This window comes from Enoplosus armatus, chromosome 21 (assembly GCF_043641665.1).
Source record: "Enoplosus armatus isolate fEnoArm2 chromosome 21, fEnoArm2.hap1, whole genome shotgun sequence".
Taxonomy (NCBI): domain Eukaryota; kingdom Metazoa; phylum Chordata; class Actinopteri; order Centrarchiformes; family Enoplosidae; genus Enoplosus; species Enoplosus armatus.
Window position 1 is genome coordinate 6,707,881 of NC_092200.1, and position 21,045 is coordinate 6,728,925.

Genomic DNA, 21,045 nt, shown 5'->3' on the forward strand with positions numbered 1-21,045 from the left:
CAGGCTTCGACAGCAAACATCACTTTGTTGAATATTGGATATTTCTGACATGAAACAAACCTATTTGCGGTATTGTGGACCTTTAACATGTGTTTTCTAAACACGTATTGAGATATTATTAACTATTCTGTTCGGATTCAGCTAATAATGGCGGAAGTGGAGGAACAGGTAAGCACTGCATGCTAACGTTAGCTGGCTAATGTTGATGTTTTCTACGTATATGAAGCAAAATAAAGAAGAATTGTGATCAGGAAATACTGTCAGCTGTCTTTTCATTTGAGTTACCTTGTTATTTAACAGCTTCTATCGTGTGGAAAGCGTAAATTTGTGACCGGATAATAGATTTACATTGATTTTATATCTATGTGTTGCCTTTTTGTAAATAAAACATTCTAGCTGTGGTGCCCTGCCTAATCTCTACAGTATGTGTGAATTATTTAAATTGTATTATAATGCACGCAAGTTTTAAATGTGGCCTTGCTGTATGAATGTATGTACTTTGGTGCTTTAATATGTTAAGCGTTTGAATGACAGATTGTTGAAATCTATTCAAACTGTCTCTTCATTCAGGGCAGAAAACAAAGTGAGGAATTCACAGATGAGTCTGAGGTAAGAAACACATTAACATCACTTTGTGCTGCCCTTTCATTCTCCTTCAAACAGTGAGAGGAAGTTTATATAGAGGTAAAAGAGTCAGGGGAAAAATGAAACCCTAAAAATGTAATGCAGTTGCACCAGTATGTCGATTTAGAAATGCACCAACAGCAACATATGGATGATGACAGGGGTGTGCATAGTTCTGTCAAGCATGGGTGATTTTTGAACTCAAATAAAGCTTGCTGTGAACTGAAAGGACTGTAATACATAGCCAACCCAGCTTGATCCCAGAAGGATCTTTGTCAGGTTTTGAGAGGTGTCAAACACTCATGAATTACAGATAGCTTTCCAGATCCATCAATATTATGACTGAGCTTCAGCATGTTACAGTACACTTGTGCTTCTGAGAATCACAAGTAGGCTAAATAAAATATAGCTTTACACATAAGCCGGCAGGAAGGGGAGTTTGTCTTTTTAGGAAGCAGAGAATAGAATGATGTATCAGGGAAAGGCTGCAGCGGACGCTTGCACCTCTCAGAACAAAACAGTTAAGAGTGAGCGAAAGGAAAAGGGGAAAATTTCAGGCTTGTAAATAGAAAGAGCTCCTACATCCTGTTTTCTCGCTGAGCACAGTCTGTTCAGTACTGTTGGACATGAACACTCACAGGGAAACAAGCACTAGGGACTGTGGGGTTGCGTGTCTCCTCCAAGTGGCTGCAAGCAGCTGATTATTTACTTCAAGTGCTGCCATATAATGTAGCTTGCTTGGTGTCTGCTGCTGCTGCTGTTGCAATGCAGCGAGGGCCTGTGCGCTCTACACCCTGCTACTCACAGAAGAAATGAGCAGGATAACAATTTTTCCAAATTGCAGAGGCATGCTCTTCTCTGCCTTTGTAGTTTGGCCAGACTAGTTTGACTTGTAATGACATAATACAATAATAAGCCTGGTGGTGAGTGTTTTTGCTTGGTCTTGTTTTGATCCTTGAACAATTCACGTAGTCAAGAGAAAAGGTTTAATTTTATCTTGGAGTACATGAAACCCTTAGTAGCAGATAACACATAATACTATAGTAACAGACTTATTGCACCTCTCCTTCCTCACTTTAGCACTGAAACAAAATGATCAGATTTACTTGATAAATTCATAGTGGAGAGTTATGAGAATCATCGGCCAGTAAGGAAGAACCTGACTGATCATGTGAATCCTAATCAGAGGATTAGGGATGTTTTCTCTGTCAAATTACATTTTTCACTATATTTACAATGTGTTTGCTCAATCCCAACTTTCTTTAAAGTGGGAAGGGTTCCATGTTTTAAGGTGAATATTTGTCTGAGATTGTGTCCAAATTTTGTCATAGAATTTGATGTAACAGTTATGCTGCCAAAAAGCACATATACTTTAAGTGTTTGAGTCCAAAAAACATGTTGAGGTGGGTGGAGGAGTGGATTCATTACTTTCTTAATATTTAGGGAGATATGTTCTCCTTAATGTACATTTGTGACTAGTGTACTTGTGTATTTGAAGACTATTATGGGCCCGTGGAATGGTTCCGCCTGAAGTTTTGTCATAAAATATGCTTTTATCTAATAACTATGGTCCTAAAAAGCACAAAGGATGGGTGGTAAACTGCTTCAAGGAGCACACTCTCCAACATGTTTCACAGGTTTTTATGGGGTTGAGATCAGGTGGCTGTTAAGGCCACAACATAGCATTCACATTATTTTCATCAAGCCATTCAGTGCAGAAGCGCCTACGTTTGTCAAGTTTCTCTACTCATTTATTCAGGTTTTTCCTATTATTTGTCACCCATCTGTACATTGTTCTTGAGAAAGAAAGACATTTCTGGCAGGATGATTTGTTATTTTCTTAATGTTGAAGAGGACATGTCCTCCTTTCTCATCCCAAGTGTAAGTTTGTGTAAATGTGAATGTGGTTGTCAGTGTGTACTTGACGCAGAATGTTGTCCTTATTGTAGACAGAAGGCTTGGTTCAGCCTGTTGTATCATAACTGCCAATAGGCAAAGAATATGGCATAGATGGTTACAGCACAAAGGTCAGCTCCGTAGTTGACAAAACAAAATGCAACTTACAAGAGATGGTAAAAGTTTTAAAATGGTTATTTTCTCTTGGGGATGAAGTTTCCCTTTGTTGTTTGATACACCTTTGAAACCCGTGACAAATACCCTCGCATCAGAAATCTCACAACCAGAATACACAGGAAATAGCCTAGATATAGCACTGTTGAGTGGGAAAGGATTGTTTTTGAAAATAACATTTTTTCCACGCTATTGTCCCCCACCTCCAACCCAGTAGCACATAATGGCAGACAATGTTTTGAGTTGATGCACCCTCTGGGCAGCCACAGACTGTGCAGCATTGGTTATAAACTGAATTATGAGTAATATTCAGGCTGTGACTGGCCGCAAATGTTGGTTTACTCTGGAAAGTGTAACACAGTAGAATACCTTAAGTTTGCTTTATGAAATGACTAAATTCATGTATGTCACTGGGGATGAATGGTCTCATGAAAAAATTACTTTATGCCCCATTTCACGCAAGGTAATGGAAATTTGTCTTTGTGCATATATCTCCTGATACACACATGCAAGACATATGAATTTCTTTGAAGGGGCCAGAATACATAGGATTGGCCACTAAGTGTATTCCTGCTGGGTTCAGTGTCTTTCTCAGTGGCACTGTGGCAGTGATGGTGGGCTTTGTGGATGTTAAATCAGCTTCCCAACAATGTGTTAGTTACATGTTACTTTTTGCAGCAGATTGTTGTAGCACTACTGCTGAAGACAATGAAGGACCCCCCCCCCCCCCAGTTAATAATCTTTTTTATACAGTCGTATTATTGTGTGTGTAAATAAGTGGATGTAGAGCTCAAACAATTAGTTGATCAATTATTCAGCAACTTTTTTGATAATTGGTTAATTATTTCAATTATTTTTTAAGCAAAAAATGAAATATATTTTGATTTTAAACTCTCAAGTTGTCATGCGGGGTTCCCGGATACTATAATGGACATTTTATGGTCAAAACTTTTTTATTGAAGAAAATAATTTGCTTCCATGTTTACTACCTAGCAGTCTTCTTCTTCACTGCCTTTTTGGCACATTACTACGTGTTTTTTTTGGCCACCAGCTGTCAGTCAGAGGAATAGTGTGAAACCAGTGACAGAATGTAAATCATGGCATGCATGAAACAAACAAAACTCACACTTAAAAACATTGCTCCATAGCGCCACTAGTGGTGAAAAACTCCACAGGGCACCTTTAAGTTGAGCTGCATTGGAAGCATATGAAGTCACCCCCCCCTTGTCGAACTTCTTCTTTGAGCTTGTTTTGAAAAAGATCAGATTTTAAGACAGAGAACAGGATGTAAATGACTTGAGGTAGACATGTTGTTTAGTTTACTGCATAAAGGGTTTTTGTCAATGGCTTTCAAAGAACATAGTGAGCTGTAACATTTGTGAGAAGGCACTGTGCCATTGTAATGACTTTTAAGAAAATGTTACAGTGAGAGCCCATCTTACAAGTCTACTTTCTCCACCAGGAGGAGGACAGTGAGGAGGAGCCCAAGCTGAAGTATGAGAGGCTCTCCAACGGGGTGACAGAAATCCTCCAGAAGGATGCAGCCAGCTGTATGACCGTCCATGACAAGGTAAAGGTTGTAATCCACCACCCACAAGGGCATTTCAGTCTGAAGTCCACCCATCTCAAGTACAGATTTCATTGTTTATGTACACATTTGAGAGATGTCCGCTTCAAAATTGGTTTTCATCCCCTCTGTTCAACCTGTAAAGGCAGCCCATTCTCTTCTCACCTTCCCCTGCTTTTCCTCTCAGGGAGGTGCATCAGAAGATTGTCTTCTCCTCTTTTTATTCCCACTCTTACATATTTTTCGCTCCTCTCCTCTGTTTGTCGAATGTTGATATTTTTAAGAGGGCCACTCTCTGCGAGATGGTTAATCGTTGTGGCACCAGCATGCACGCCTGAGCAGAGCAAAAGTCATACCCAGTTATGTCTCCTCACCTGATGTTTTATTAACCGCTATTGATTTTCATTTATTTACTTTTACTTTGAGGATTTGGTCCCCCTCCCTTATTTTTTTTACCTCAAAATAGCAACCATGCCACAGCAAGAGACATTGCTTTGCTGAAATTCTAAATTTGAATTGACTGTCTTTCTTCCTGGGATTTCTGTGCTTGTGTACCTTCTGCCATCCAGCTACCTGTGTGGTCACACCAGCCCCCTCCCCCCACTGTAAACTCCCACAACCTTAAAGCCACCGATAGCACATATTGCCTTATGTTGCCTCATATTTTAAGTGTCTGAATCGGAATTTCATTTGAACAATTCCATTCTGATAAATCCCTTTAAAAGTCGCTCCGCCTCACAAGGTTGAACCCTTTATTTATTTATTTTTGGTTATTTTATTTGGGGAGATTGCAGGGGCTCTGTCTGACATGCTCAGCTGTGCCTGTAAATATAAGCATTTCATTATAGACTGCACTGAAGCATGGTGGGCTCGCCGCACATCCACATGCTGGTCTAGAAGGGAGGGGGATTAGGAGGAGGGCATGGAGCAGGGGCTGGGGCGGAAGAACACACACTTAATCTAATGCCAAAAGCTCCCGGTTTCTATAATTTTTTTGTCCCAGTGGACTCACGTACACACACGCACATGCACACACACACATTCACACATGCACATATGTTGAAGCACAAAGCACAGGAACCAGTTGCTGCTTAGTAGAAATAATAGCTCTGTGCTGGGCAGGGATGTGATTGGTTTGCATGGGGAACATGGGAAGAAGTCAGATGTACAGTACATTTATTATGCTTAAGCATTTTAATTTGACCAAGAAAAAAAATGCCATTTCACACCGTATGCCTTAATAAATAGGGCTTTTCCACCCCCTGCAATTTCACAGTTTTGCCTCCAAGCCCACCCAATCCCCACTCTGCCCATGTCGCTGCAGCTCCAGGAAGTCTTTTTTTTTTATCCTCTTCCACAGCCTTCATCAGCACAAGATTTTTTCCCAAATCTTGAATTTGTTTCAAGTGTCTTCTGGTCTCATTTACATGACATTTGTCTCTTTCCAGTTTCTTGCCCTAGGTACTCATTTTGGAAAGGTCTTCCTGCTGGACATCCAAGGAAATGTAACTCAGAAGTTTGAAATTGTGAGTACATTAAAATCCTTTAGATTATAATTGATGAAATTCTTTAGGCCTACTGGTACATGTCATTCACTTTTTAGATATGCTAAAGACTAATGCAAATATTCATAATTATATGATATACTATTAATAATATTAACAAAAGATAATGCTAATGACTGGTGATCCCCTGACTTTCCCCTAGTGCCACCAGCAGCCTGTGGTTTTTAGTGAAATATCTCGGCAATTATTGGATGGATTGCCATGAAACTTGGTACAGACATTCAAACTTGTGTTTAATGCTAATTTTCAAATGTTAGCATGCTAACACCCCGAATTAAGATGGAGACCATGGTAAACATTATAATACAATGTAATATACATGTAGTCCTGAGTTTCTTCAGGACATTGATATTAGATCCCACAGAGAAGCATGAGGAGACGTTTTGTTGGATTTATAAGCAGCTATGATCTTGCGTATCTGATTTATTCCCACTATTTTACTTTCCCCGTACATTTCTGCTCACTTGATCTGGAGGGAATAACTTAATTTGCAAGTCAAAAACATTCAGTAATCAGGGCTGATTTGGCCAACACAAAGGGGCAGTATTACATTACTGTACCTGCACTCATGCTTCTAACTGTAGTGTCCCTGCTGAGCACATTGATTCAAGTGCTTCTCACCTAAAGAACGTACTGCAGGTTATCAGTCATTGCCTGAAAGAAACAAGGAAGGTGTTTCACTGAACTGAAGAGACACTGCTCTGGTTCTGGCTGATTTATTTGTGAAGCAGTTTCAAAATAAACCAGTCAGAGTCCAGTGAAAAGCAGATTTAATATGCACACCAAATACCCAGGTGAACTTAATGCACTGGAGAAATTGTAAATATATGATAAGCAATAAACCTTTTCTCCTTTAGTCACAGAGGCACAGTCAACCGTTTAGGGGTGTTTTTTAAGTAACATTTGCTATAGTTTCTCCCATTTGGTTGATCCTTTGTTTTAATTTAAAAGCATCAGCAGTGAATTGGGCCACTCTAACCTTCGCTGTGTTAATACCATGCTCTATGCATTGACACATATGGGACTGTGCATCCATTACATACTTAAATGTTTTGCCTTTTTGTTTTTTCTGGCATTTCCCTTAGTGGGCTAAAATGTCAGCCAGCAACATTTGGCCTGCCACAAAGATATTCGGCAGCCTCTAAAAAAAGATTCCTTGATATTGTGTCTCCACAGAGTTCAGTGAAGATCAACCAGATCAGTCTGGATGAAAGTGGAGAGCATGTGGGCATCTGCTCCGAGGACGGGAAGGTGAGATCTCTTCGCTCATCACCGCTGGTTACTGATCCTTGGGCCTGTGGCAAAAATAAAAAATAAATCAGTGTTTCTCATCTTCCATAATTCATCCTCAGATTTATATAAAACTCACCTTATCAGTGTTAAACTTTATGCTAATGATGTGGAACTTGGTGGTGAATTTTTAGAAGGCAGTTCCTCCACAGTCGAAGCATTAACCTGAAGTTTTATCGTCACCATATCAACATGTAAACCCATATTTTTTTCATGATGCGAGAATTTATAAAAAGCTTGTACCAATTTTGAAGAGTAGGGGAAAGTATTGCACTCAGATCTGTTGAGCTGTCAGTCAGCCATCAGCCGTCTATGGATACCCTCTCCATGTTCTCCACCTTGCTGTTATCTTGTCTCTTCTCATCATTACCACCATCCTTCATGGATTTCACAGTCAAGATATGCTCTCTGATATCACCCCCCCCCCTACTTCTAGCACTCTGGTGGCAAAAACAAGATCTTGTCGCACAAAAAGTGGAGCAGACAATTAAAATCAATGCTACAGCAATTGTTTGCCCTCAACCAATTCAGTTGGCTGTTAATCCTTTGAAAATCTAACTTAATCCTTAATCGCTGGTGCAGTTCAAAAAAAGAGATTGCATCAGAGTTTTATATTATTCCCCTACTTTGAAAAAAAAAAAAGTGTCTTCTTTTTGGGGCCTCAGATGAAGAGAAACTGGGTGTCATGTACTCTAATGGTACATTAGGGTTTGTTGTAGCCAACTGAGGCTTTGGTCCAAGATGAGGACTCCTGTTTCTAAACCCTGCAGGGTTCAAAGAATCAACTTGTCCACTAATTGGTGACCCAGTGGAGAACTAGGGAGCCAATCAAAGTCTTTTCTGACCACAATTCCCCCCGCCGGCCTCAGATAGTTGCAGAGGCAGCAATTAAAGGCGAAATTTTGAGTTATTCACCTTTTGCTTGACGTTCTGCCGTCTCATCTCTGTTCCAGGTCCAAGTGTTCGGTCTCTATACAAGAGAGGGCTTCCATGAGAACTTTGACTGTCCCATCAAAGTAAGTTGATATCTGAAAACTTAAATTTGTTAGCATGCAGCTGTTGCTATTACCTTCATAAAGAAAATCTAATTTTGATTCTCCAAAACAGTGAAACCTATACAATCTAATCTGCCTCTCATGTATTGTTTTGCAGGTGGTGGCATTACACCCTCAGTTCACCAGATCAAACTACAAACAGTTTGTTACTGGGGGCAACAAGGTAGGTTTGAGCAGTACTTTTCACTTGTGCAGTCATATACAGTTTTAGACATTTACTGCCACAATAATTCCACCTGATTGTGTCCAGGTGAAACCAAATCCTGCAAACCTTCTCACTTTGGCTGGCTGAAGGCGACGCACAGGCCTTTGTCTGGTGTGAAAGGCTCTTACTTTTCTGTCTCTTTTGCTGGAGTGCTCTCGGGAGAGCTGCCCATTTTCACAAAGTGCTGTTCGCTCAACAGTGTTTGAAAGGCAATGCTTCACAAGCAGAACAAGTAGATGTCATTATCAAGAGGGTACATAGCCTTAGGATTTCCGGTCGCATACAGTGATCTCTTTCCTGAAAGTTGTCTGTGGTGGGTATGTCACTGCGGAAAGTGAAAAGTATCTTAGACATTAGATTTGTAAAGTAAAACCACGTACCTATTACCACATGACAATTACTGTACACAACTACAAACTGCTCGGAAGTAGCGTCATCGCAAAAGCATCCATAAATAAAGTATACTGACATTTATTCAACAGGGTTGAGGGAAAAACAACTTTTCTTATGAAACGCCATTGTTAGTGTTACTTTGCCATTTTCTTTCAATTGCCGCTGATTCCTCTCAGTTCCAAGTTGTGAAGGCCTCCACAATGTGCCTGTGATGAAAATCAATAAGCCTCAACGGGAGCCACATCCTGTCAAAGGAAATTCAATTTTGTCTCCACAGTTCTTTTGTCATATCATCTCTTTGTACAGCAAACTGTTTATTAACATAGCCCAACTGCTGAATTAAAGAGCCTATACAACCTTCTCTCGGCATCCTTGGTAATATTATGCACTTTTTTGGTGGGTTATTTTGTATCAGTTTATATAGTAAGGACAGCAACAATGCAGGGAATGTGAATGACAGGCTTTGTCCTCTACAGCATGTACAATACAAGGCCTGATCATTAAACTGCAGTTCCTAAGAAAAAGTTCTCCGGCTGCCTTGATGCCACATTGCATTGTGGTTAAAAACACAAACCTCACACGACACTCGCTGAGCTTCCACACCTCTGTGAGAAGACAAAACAGTAAACACACGCAGAAAACGTAATGAATCAGTGTTTAAAGACTTGTTTCTATACTTAACACCACCCACAGCGACTTCAATAAATGGTGTGTATCCTGAAGAAGCCGTAACCGTTATGATGAGAGTGAGGAGGATGTATGAAATCAAGCTTGTAATGCATCAAGTGTTCTACCCTTTTTTTTAATGCTTTTCACACCATCTTCCACTTGCAAATGATGTCGACCATGTGAAACTGTAAAATTACTTCTTCCACCACTTAATGTGAAGCTAATGTGAAGCTTTCTCACTTAGTGGGAGCCTAATGAACAATCTGTCTTCATTGTCTTTGTGCCTAAATGCTCTGAAGTGGAATTAAGATCTTCATACAAGGTCTAAAATCAGGTTTTTACTTCACCATTTGCATAGTGAATGAGACCGTTCCCCACAGTTTAAGTTGAATCTATAAGGCTGTTTCACCTCTTTACCAGAAGCAGCTTCTGACTGGCTGTTCCTGTGCAATGTGCTGTTCATCTACTGCCCTCTGTAGGCGGGGCTGCACAACTGCACTGCTGTGTAGACTGACTGTGTAGCATTAAATGTTTTCCTTTTTTCTTTCACAAAGCTGCTTCTGTATGAAAGAAACTGGTTGAATCGCTGGAAGACGTCTGTTCTACATGAAGGCGAGGGCTCCATCACTAATATCCAGTGGAGAGCTAACCTCATTGCCTGGGCCAACAATGTAGTGAGTCATCAGTCACAGACCCCAATAAAAAAATACAATATTGAATGTTAAAATGCTAAAGTTGTTTTTTTTTCCTGATTTCTTTCAGGGAGTTAAAATCTATGATATCGGTACAAAACAGCGGATCACAAATGTGCTGCGGGACAATGTCAGTCTGAGGCCGGACATGTACCCATGCAGCCTGTGTTGGAAAGACAACGCCACACTCATTGTTGGCTGGGGGACTTCCATTAAGGTTGGCTACTTTTCTATATAAGCATTACAGGCACTAGCTATCCCAGTTTTTCAGACACTAATTTTCTTATTTCTCCTCAGATTTGTGTCGTGAAAGAGCGAAATCCTACTGAAATGAGAGACCTGCCCAGCCGCTATGTGGAAATAGGTATAAAATACACTGCACATTATAATAAACTGTATAATTTATAGAGAACTTTCCCAAACAAATGTTACAAAGTGCTTTACAACATAAAAGCAAAATTACAAAGCGCTTAAAACATGGTGGTTTAAAAATGATTTGATTAAGTAAGAGGGAGCCAAATGAACAAAAATCAAGGTAACTTGTATGATAAAAGGGTCACGTTATCTGCCTACTGTGATAAAAGCAAAGGGATTATAATGATCCAGGAACAAAGAGAGCAGCAGAAGTCGATACAGTAGAACAGGACTTCACATTGTGGTTGTCTAAATGGTCGCCATGGAGGTGCAGGCTAAAATATGTTGTTGATGTCTCCACTCCCAACTTACAAATGGATTAAATGCACTGTACCGAGAAGATAGTGTCTCTGAACCTTATTCGTTTGGTTTCTCTTTGTGTATTTTTCAAACAGTGTCGGCGTTTGAGACTGAGTTTTTCATCAGTGGCCTGGCCCCGCTGGCAGATCAGCTTGTCACCCTGTTCTTCGTGAAGGAGAACTCTGATCACATGGTAATCATGACTTCTTTTACATTTCTATTAAAGGGGCAAATATGGTATAAAATAGTGTGTTTTCATCGTGTGTGTGTGTGCAGGATGAGGAGTTTCGTGCGCGGCCTCGCCTCGACATCATCCAGCCTCTCCCCGAGAGCTGCGAGGAGATCTCTTCAGACGCGCTGACTGTGCGCAACTTCCAAGACAACGAGTGCAGAGACTACCGCCTCGGTGAGACTATAAAAACAGCCCTCAGAGAAATGTCACGCAGCCTTTTACTGCGCTCTGATTTCATTATGCATCGACTATCAAATGTCAGCTGTAATGCACAATAGCAGAGGCCTAAATGTATTTTCATTAACAGAGCATTCTGAGGGAGAGTCACTCTTCTACATCATCAGTCCCAAAGACATCGTTGTGGCCAAGGAGCGAGACCAAGACGACCATATCGATTGGCTGCTAGAAAAGAAGAAATATGAGGTTTGCGTTGTCGAATTTTATGAATGTTGCAAAAGGTTAACAGTCTACAATTATATAGTTTTAACCGTGTGTCCTGTTACTGTGATCTAACCGTGACAGGAGGCACTGATGGCTGCTGAGATCAGCTTCAAAAACATCAAGAGGCACGACGTTCAGAAAATCGGGATGGCGTACATCAATCACTTAGTGGAGAAAGGAGACTATGACAGTGCTGCGAGGTAGGTTTGACATGTTGTGCAGATGTACAGTAAGTTAATGCATTTGATAAGTTGTACAGTGAGTGGGTGTGTGAGATATTTGAAAAACAGTGTCTTTTTTACAACTCTACGGCCCATATTACAGAATCTTTCTATAATCGTTATAAAAGCTGAATTTTTCACTCATGTATTTATGTAAAATTGTAGAAAGAGGGAACACTCTTTATCTAAAATTACCAAAGTTACTTAAGGATAAGATGAGATTTTAATTACCTGTAATACAGATAAGTGTGGGTATTTTAATAGTTCCAAGAATGAACCTTTAAGCACAAAGTCCATATAGTTTTATATACTGTACATTCATGTGATGGACGTGACTCTACAGTCACAAGAATGTCCACTGCTGACAAAGTCCAAAAAGCAGGATCTTCTCGTTTCATCTGAATGTTTAAAACATTTTGCTTTTTCTAAATTCAGGAAGTGTCAAAAGGTTCTTGGAAAAAACATGGAACTATGGGAAAATGAAGTGTACAGGTTCAAGACCATCGGACAGTTGAAGGTAGGTCAGGGGCTCTGGTTCAGAGGTTTTGTGTCTTTTTTTTTCCAGTATCAATCTCTTATCAATATTGCTCCACTTCCCTCCAATTTCAGGCCATCAGCCAGTATTTGCCGAGAGGGGATCTGCGTCTCAGACCGGCCATCTACGAAATGATCTTGCACGAATTTCTCAAAACTGATTATGAGGTACTTTGTCTTGCACAAAAGTCTTGACGTCCTGTGACAAATCCAGCGATAATCCATTGGTTGATCGTCAGCTAACGGTGTCTCTCACTTCCTGCACTGTTCACAAAGGGTTTTGCCACACTGATCCGGGAATGGCCTGGAGAGCTTTATAATAACATGGCCATTGTTCAGGCAGTCACCGATCACCTGAAGAGGGACCCCACCAACAGAACCTTGCTCACCACGTTGGCTGAACTGTGAGTGATCTCGACATGTGCAGCACTTAACCAATTTACTACATATTTAGGGAAATATTCAAACGCAAGAATTAAATTTATATCTTGTGCATCATCTTATACACATTTGTTTTGAATTCAGTATCACTTGTTTACTTGGTATTTTTTTGAAACTGAAAATTACTGACAGAAAAGAAAATGTACGCAAAATTTCGTTTTCTAAAGTAACTTGCTGGTCTTTCATGCTATTGCAGGTACACATACGACCAGCGGTACGACAGAGCCTTGGAGATCTACCTGAGACTGAGGCACAAAGATGTCTACCAGTTGATCCACAAACACAACCTTTTCTCCTCCATAGAGGACAAGATCGTGCTCCTCATGGACTTCGACAAAGAGGTAAAAGCCTGATCGTAGACCGAAAACATTTTAAGTTTGCACATTTTATTGTCATGTTGACTTTTTCTCTTGATCCATCAAACAATGTCTTTCTGTATCGCAGTCAGCACACATAAAATGCAGGTCTTTTTCCATTTGAGTCATATATTCTCTAAATGTACGTTATCAGAAAGCTGTTGACATGCTTCTCGACAATGAAGACAAGATATCGGTGAGTGTACCTGGCTTCTCTCAGTCTTTCATTAAGAATCTGATAAAAATAAGCTGCCCGCTGATCCTGTTTCTCTTCTCTATGCTAATAGACTGACATGGTGGTGGAAGAACTAGCAGACCGGCCCGAGCTGCTGCATGTGGTGAGTTGAGATACGTTTTAACTTTAAATGTAATCATATTAACTCTTAAAATGGAATTCAGAACTGATTTGACTCACCTTTTCCCCACAGTACCTCCATAAACTGTTCAAGCGGGACCACCACAAAGGCCAAAAATACCACGAGAGACAGATCGGCCTGTATGCCGAATATGACCGGCCAAATCTCCTACCTTTCCTGAGAGATAGCACACACTGCCCGCTTGAAAAGGTACAGTTCGTACATGTCATCCCACTGCAAGTTTCCACAAGCTACAAGACTTGAATTATTTTGTGTTCTTCTCTCAGGCTCTGGAGGTTTGTCAGCAGAGGAACTTTGTCGAGGAGACTGTCTTCCTGCTCAGTAAGTGTTAGTTAAGGTCTGTTTTCCTGCTTTTAAGTGTGTTTTTAAAAGGATTAAGAGGAAACTAACCCAGCATGTGGCTCCCAGGCAGGATGGGGAACTGCAGACGAGCCCTGCAGATGATCATGGAGGAGCTGGAGGACGTGGACAAGGCCATAGAGTTTGCCAAAGAGCAGGACGATGCAGAGCTCTGGGAGGATCTCATCTCTTACTCTATTGACAAACCACGTATGATACAGTCTCCTGTTGGCTCAGTTATTCTAATCGTCTGCCTGTCATTTGTTTGATTCTGTCTTTCTGTGTCACTTCCTCACTTTCATAATATTCCTTTGTTCCCATCCGTCTGCTATTGTCTCCCCAGCATTCATCACTGGCCTCCTTAATAACATCGGTACTCATGTGGATCCCATCCTGCTCATCCATCGCATTAAAGAAGGCATGGAGATCCCAAACCTCAGAGATTCACTAGTAAAGATCCTCCAGGACTACAATCTACAGGTTAGACCTGTTTCTCTTGTTCGGCCTTCAGATGATTAAACAGTAGTACAGCTGTAAACATTGTTCTTCTCTACCAGTGTAGCTTATGTTCAGTTAAAATACAAGATAAAAAGGATAAAGAGAAATTAATAAATATTAAACCAGCAGTAAATAATTAAATAGGCAAGTATGAGTTAAATGCCTGAGTAAAACTAAAATATCTACCATTGCTTAAATTCACCATCACAGGTACCAGTAGAGTCAGTTAGGGGTTGTGTTAATACTTAAAAATCAACAAAAGAAATCAAGTGATTCTGTTTTATATCCTGCAAAGTGGAGCAAAACATTTAAAGGCGTTTTTTTGCAAACACAGGAATGGAGATTACTGAACGTTTCTAACTGTATCATTACAAGTTTTATTGTTTAATTAGTAGGATTAAGTTATATCGGGGGGAAACGACGCATAACAATTTCACCATTTATTTGGATCGTTTAACCTCAGTAGCTCCATTTAGAAATAATTTATCACTGTATAATCTATAATTAGGGTGGTTTAAGAGGGGGAAATGATACATTTTAAGAATGAATTTATGAACTATTCATCTTGTTGTTTTGTTTATTTGCCAGCTTTTTGTTTCCTTGTTTCTAAGATTCTTCTGAGGGAAGGATGTAAGAAGATCCTGGTGGCCGACTCCCTCTCCTTGCTCCAGAAGATGCACCGCACACAGATGAGAGGAGTCAGGGTCGATGGTGGGGGCCACTTTTTTTGCTGTTCATGAAGCAGAATCGGTGGCGATTAAGTCATTTTAAACTGTACTCATATAAGTGTTGGTTTTCTTTTCAGAGGAGAACATTTGCGAATCGTGTCATGCTACAATATTACCGTCAGGTGAGTTTTCTATGTAGTTCTAAGTATTTTAATCTTGTGTTGCATTTGAAAGCTATTCATTGCTTATTTTTTTGTGTCACACCTTCAGACATGGCCAAACCCTTCAGTGTGGTGGTGTTTCACTGCAGACACATGTTTCACAAGGAATGTTTACCATCTACAGGAACAGTAAGTAACTTCCTTATTGTCCTTGTCACTCTTTACACAATACATCGCATTATTTCTTCCGTTTGGTGTTTGAGTTGTACATGAATCCCTAATATCTTTCTCCAGGCACTATTCTATTTTATCTGAGAATATCAAATGTAACTTAGCTGTCCTATGGTGAGACTCCTGTACCTTTCCTCCCCTTCCTGTTTCAGATTCCTGGGGTGCAGTTTTGTAACATCTGCAGTGCGAAGAAGCGCGGGCCAGGAAGTGGAATCCTGGAGATGAAAAAGTAATGGGGATTTATGCACTCACACTGTTATTATTGATGCTTTTATCCTCCCCCCCGTTGCTTTCCCTTTACTGTCAGTGCATTGATCAATGAATATCACTTTCCCTCAGTCACTGAACTGTACACTTGCAAAAATGCACTTATATTGAATTGTCTCTGTATATTTACATCTATAACTGTAAAGTGGTGTGCTTGTTCTGCTTGCTACTAATGCGATTTGGTGATGAAATGTCTGCAAGGTCTGAAAAATAAAATCACATAAAAATTGCTTGTGGTTTGTGTCTTCTCTATAACCCACTTCGTCAATCCTATAAAGTCAATCAATTAAAAATGTGTAAGTGTTATAAGATTGTGTATAAGATTAATGGTCTGCTCAGAGCTTGATGTAGAAAATTACTGAACTGCGTATGTAAAATTGCTGAATCACTGTTAGACATGACAAGAGGTTCAGATTGTCCAGTCAGAAAGATTAGAAGACCTTGGAGTGTCTCAACTTTGGACGGTTTAATGATTTCTGTCTATGACATAACATTTAGTGTGCCAACAATTATTTAATTCATCAAAAGGCTGGGAGACCATCCTCCACATTATCTTATATTTTAGTATCGTCCAAGATTTCATGAAATAATCAATTCCGAGGAGAAAGAAAATTAATTTACTCTAACTCTGTCTCTCATCAAAAACACACTTGCAAGATTAAAGTTATTGTAAATATGTTTGATAGAAATCATTTTTAAAAATCTGTTTGGACAAACAAGATACATAATCACAATTTTATTTATTTATTTTATCTTGGCCTGTCTGTATAATGCAATATATAAAATCTGTATTCTATATCTTTTTATGTGATATTCTTATCTCTGCCTTTTTTAATTGCCTGTATACTTCATAGAAAACTGTGTAGAGAAAACCATTAATTTGTTTAAATCTGGCACATTTACATCACAACGACGTCCATTTACGTGTATAGTTTGTCTCTGATAAATAAAGTAAAATACCTCTCACACAAATTTCAAAACTATAATCTCTTTTCTGTTTTTTGAGTGTGCCCAGAGGGCTTGCTACGTCACATCCGCCGTTTCCCTCCGGAAGTACAGTTAATTTTTATTCACAGGAAAAAAAAACAGCTGTTGTTGAAAAAGAAAACATCAAAGTGAGTTTCATTGGCGAATGTCTTGCCTTTACCTCTTCGCAGACATTAGTACCGTAAGAACTACTCTTCACGCTCTCTGATCCGTCTGTCTGGCTGCTGTTTTTACTGATTTGAACAGCGAGTCTCGTTTCGCTCATTTGTTGCGAGTTGGCTGCTGCTAGCGTTAGCTCCCACCACTGTGGACTTCCAGCTAGCAGACTAGCCACTCTTAGCTAGCTAACTGACCATCTGTGTTTCTGTCTGCACAACTCCTGCTGACATCAATGTCTGTCGACTGTTAGACAGTCAATACGATAATGAATGTAGATGGCGGATACGTGAGTAAATATAGGTCGTACGTTGTGTGACTCGCTAGCCACCTAGTTTAACTGCGATTTATCACTGTTTATGTTCAACGTTAGCCAGCCTTGTTGCTTGTTAGAAAAACCTGGTAACAGTTAATGTATTTGGGGAAGGATTGTGGTTCATACTAATATAACACTAGCCTAGAATTAACTTATTGAATATAAATTTTTATCATGTCGTTTGAAGGCATGTTCTTCAGCACATTTCATTACAAAAGAAACTGCATGAAGGTGTTGTAGCCAAATGATTCAATTGTAATTTAAGGATTAAGTTGCATCTTTTGGAATTGCTTCATTATGCGTATTGTAATTACTCTATTTTTGTGTAATATTTTGACAGAATGCCAGCCCCAAAGAGAGGATCATCTCCTCATGATCCTCAGCCCAAGATAAGGAAGTTGGATGAGGATGGGGAGGATCTGCCATCCAAAACTGCACCAGCTACTAATAATAAGTCCCTTAAAACAGGAAATACACGAGAAAAGACAGCAAGCCCACGGACTAAGAAAAAACTTACTGTGTCAGTGGAAGGGGGAAACAAATCAGCCAAGTCATCCAAACAGATTTCTCCCCCAAAGGATCCCAGCAAAACCATTTCTGACCCACCTGTCAAAAAAGCCAAGCTCCTGAAATCCACAAGTGCCTCCTGCGGAGAAGCTCCCTCACAGAAAGCTAACCCCAAAGCTTCCCTGAAGCGAACAGCCTCCACAGAGTCGGAGGATGAGTTGAGTAGTGATGGTAGTAAGACTGACCTCTTCAGAGAGAGGGATGATGGCGACAAGGCCCGCTGCATCCGAAAATATTCAAATCGAGTCAAAGCGAAGCGCAAGGCTGAAGAGTCCTCTTCTGACCCACAGGAGACAAGCCAAGAGTTACCATCTTCACCTACAGATCCTGTTCAGATGGACCACAATTATGGTAGATTTTCAGATTCGTCAAGTATTCAAAGCCTGGGTGAGGTTAATCAGGATGAGATAAAAGAATCTGTCACTGAACAAGATAGACAAGAAATTACAGTTCATGCAACACAAACAGAGTCAAAGGAAGCTTTAGTCTCTGCTGATGAAAGTAAACATGAGGAATTAAAAACTGTAGAAAGGCAAAAGCTCTTAGTCAATGAAGCACTAGCATCATGTAGGGAAATATTAGACTCTGTCACTGCAACAGCTGCAGATACGCCTTGCATCACATCTGAGGCAGAGGAAGAAAAAAAGAAGGACGTTTCAGAGTCCATCAGAAGCCAAAAGGATGTAGTTAATGAAACACTATATTCTAGTACTGGAGAGGCAAATCCAGGCTGTGAAGGTGAAGTACAGGCACATGAAGGGACAGACTCAGCACATAGAAGTCAGTCAGATATGAGCAGTAAAATTAAAACAAAGGAGACCACAGAGTCTGTTTCAGGGGAGATAAAGCTGGATAAAAAATGTGAAAGTAAGGAAGGAAGGCACAAAGTGCAGGGAGTGATTGAAGCAGACAATATCTCTGCAGGCTATAGTGATGTAGTTACGGAAGATAAAGCATTGTCAAACGAAACAAACTCTGCACCAGAAGAGATCCTGGTGGGAAATAGTAATCCAGAGAGTCAGACTGAGGAAATTCTGACAACAACAGAGTCTGTTGGCAATCCAGAGACTCAAACAGACCTCAGTTTCAAAATTCAAGTTACTTTCAAAGAGGAATCAAAGTCTGAACACCTGCAGGATCGAGTGAGCCATGAAGTGCCAGTTACAATTACAAACTCGTGTGATGGTGTGAACAAAATAGTCAGAAAGTCTGAGGAAAAGTTTGAGGAAAGTGAGAGGAAAGGGGTTGAGTTCCTGTCGACTCAGACTGGTGCTGGTCCTGGGTCTTTTGCTGAACTACAACTGAGCCAAGAGGTGATGGACGAGACGACTGACAGCTGTGCGGAAATATTGACACCAGATTGGGAAGCTGTTCATGAACAAAATCAAAGAGAGGTGCTCTCCGATTGTGTCACAGAGGGTCAGATAGACATTGACACGCAGACTAAAATAACATCGGACTCGGCACCGAAAGAGGATATACAAAACCAGGGGAACCACACAGTTAATGACCACACGACAGAAATACCTGTTGAAGTCAAAGAAAATTCTACAAGTATAGAAAAAGAAGGGATGAATACTGAATATGCCACTGCGCCAAATAGTGAAATCAAAATGGATATTCAAGCTTCAGCAACATCAGAGAAGGAGGTTTCTAATGAAGCCGCTACAGTGGAAATACAAAGCCAAAAGAGCCAGGAAGTCCGTGAACGTGCTACAGACATATCTACAGAATTTAATGAGAATCAGGGGGTGAACGTTGAAAGCGCTAGTGGACCTGAGAGACAGACTACAATGACATCAAAGATTTCTAATCCTGCATCTACAGTGGAAGTACAAAGCCAAGAGAGCCCAGAAGCCAGTGAACACACCACAGACAAATCTGATAAAGTACCAAAACATCCAGTTGCAAATTGTCAGAGCACCAAAGATGAAGGCAGGGTTGAGGCTGAATGTGTTGCTGCTGCTGAGAATCAAACAGAAGTGGATGTGCAGACTACAGCGACTTCAGAGGAGATTTCTATTATTGCACCTACAGTAGAAATGCAGGTCCAGAAGAGCCAAGCAGTCACTGAACCTGCAACAGACGTATCTGAAAAAGTTCAAGAAGGTATAATGATCCAGACTCCAGAGAGTAATGGAAATGAAAACAAGTTTGTCGACACCAAATGTGTCAATGCAACTGAGAATCAAAAAGAAATCGATTTGCAGACAACGGCAACACCAGAGGAGATTTCTGATTCAACAACTACAGTAGAAACACAAAACCAGAGAGGTCAGGAGGTCAATGAACTCACTGTAGACATTGAAGTACAAAAGGATGTTATCATTGCCAATAGTGAGAGTGAAGAAAAGAAGGGCATGGTTATCGCAGAATGTGTGGATGCTACTGAGAATCAGAGAGAAATGGATTTGCAGACAACAGCAACACCAGAGGAGATTTCTAATCCGCCATCTACAGTGGAAATACAAAACCAGGGGAGCCAGGAGGTCAGTGAACTCAACACAGAAGTTCAAAAAGATCTAGTGACTGAAAGTTGTGAGAGAAAGGAGAATGAAAACAAGGTTACTACTGAATGTGCTGATGCTCCAGAAGTTCAAATGAATATGGACACTATGACAACGCCAGAGGAGATTTCTAATGCAGCACCTACAGCAGAACCGCAAAACCAGGAGACGGGGGACGTCGATGAACCCGCTATGGCCTTATCAAATGAAATTCACAAACCTCTTCCTATGGGTAATTCTGAAAGTAAGGATAATGAAAACATGCAGACAGATCCTTGTGCAGAGTATATCCAAGCGGATATGGATGTAATAAGTGGATCAATAGAAAGGGTAGATTCTGCTTTAGAAGAAGAACCGTCGAGGCAAGTGATTAATGAGGTCGAAGAAGAGGCTGCAATCATTTCCTCTGATAAGGCTGACAAAACAGTCAGTAATATTGAAGGACACGGAGAAGGAAGTGGAAGCAATGAAGTAATAGTGTTTGTTTGTGGCCAACCAGATGACGTTGATATTGTAATTCAGGCATCAGAAGAGCAGATTAAGACGGTTAATCAGTCAGAGGTTGAGATTCATGAAAACCAGGTTGTGTATGAGCCCATTAGTAGTCCAGAGAGTAATGATGATAGAGAGATTTCCACTGCATCAGAGAACCATGACAGTGTGTCTTTACTGGACATGCAGAGTGCAGAGACCCAGCACATGGAAGGAGATTCATCTACTAATGAAGAAAACAGAGAAATTTGTAACCAACAACTGGAAAATGAGGAAAGCGTCAAGCAACACATTTGTGTCTCAGACAGCCAAGAAGTTGAAATGGAAGTACGAACCATCAGTGTGCCAGAGAGTTGTGTCTCTGCCCAGTTGGAGCAGAGTAAGATGAGTGTGGATGTGAAACAAGTTGC

At 40.4% G+C, this 21,045-nt stretch overlaps 1 protein-coding gene across 1 annotated transcript; it reads left to right on the top strand.

Annotated features, from left to right (window-relative positions):
• The first annotated feature begins 8 nt into the window (after positions 1 to 8).
• vps41 (VPS41 subunit of HOPS complex) lies at positions 9 to 15,839 on the top strand. The gene is made up of 28 exons (XM_070927914.1): positions 9 to 168; positions 571 to 609; positions 4,157 to 4,264; positions 5,710 to 5,787; positions 7,003 to 7,077; positions 8,070 to 8,132; positions 8,269 to 8,334; positions 9,993 to 10,112; positions 10,201 to 10,347; positions 10,428 to 10,494; positions 10,940 to 11,037; positions 11,121 to 11,250; positions 11,384 to 11,499; positions 11,599 to 11,717; positions 12,174 to 12,255; positions 12,348 to 12,440; positions 12,549 to 12,676; positions 12,910 to 13,054; positions 13,224 to 13,265; positions 13,357 to 13,407; positions 13,498 to 13,635; positions 13,713 to 13,767; positions 13,855 to 13,995; positions 14,129 to 14,265; positions 14,895 to 14,994; positions 15,089 to 15,133; positions 15,222 to 15,301; positions 15,496 to 15,839. The coding sequence occupies exons 1-28, from the start codon at positions 148 to 150 to the stop codon at positions 15,574 to 15,576; spliced, it is 2,565 nt and encodes an 854-aa protein (XP_070784015.1). The 5' UTR covers positions 9 to 147; the 3' UTR covers positions 15,577 to 15,839.
• Positions 15,840 to 21,045: the final 5,206 nt, after the last annotated feature.

Coding starts and splice junctions, on each gene's coding strand:
- vps41 (XM_070927914.1), top strand. CDS start 148: ATGGCGGAAGTGGAGGAACAG. Junction 8,335..9,992: donor TTGTTACTGGGGGCAACAAG/GTAGGTTTGAGC, acceptor TCTTTCACAAAG/CTGCTTCTGTATGAAAGAAA. Junction 14,266..14,894: donor TCCAGGACTACAATCTACAG/GTTAGACCTGTT, acceptor CTTGTTTCTAAG/ATTCTTCTGAGGGAAGGATG.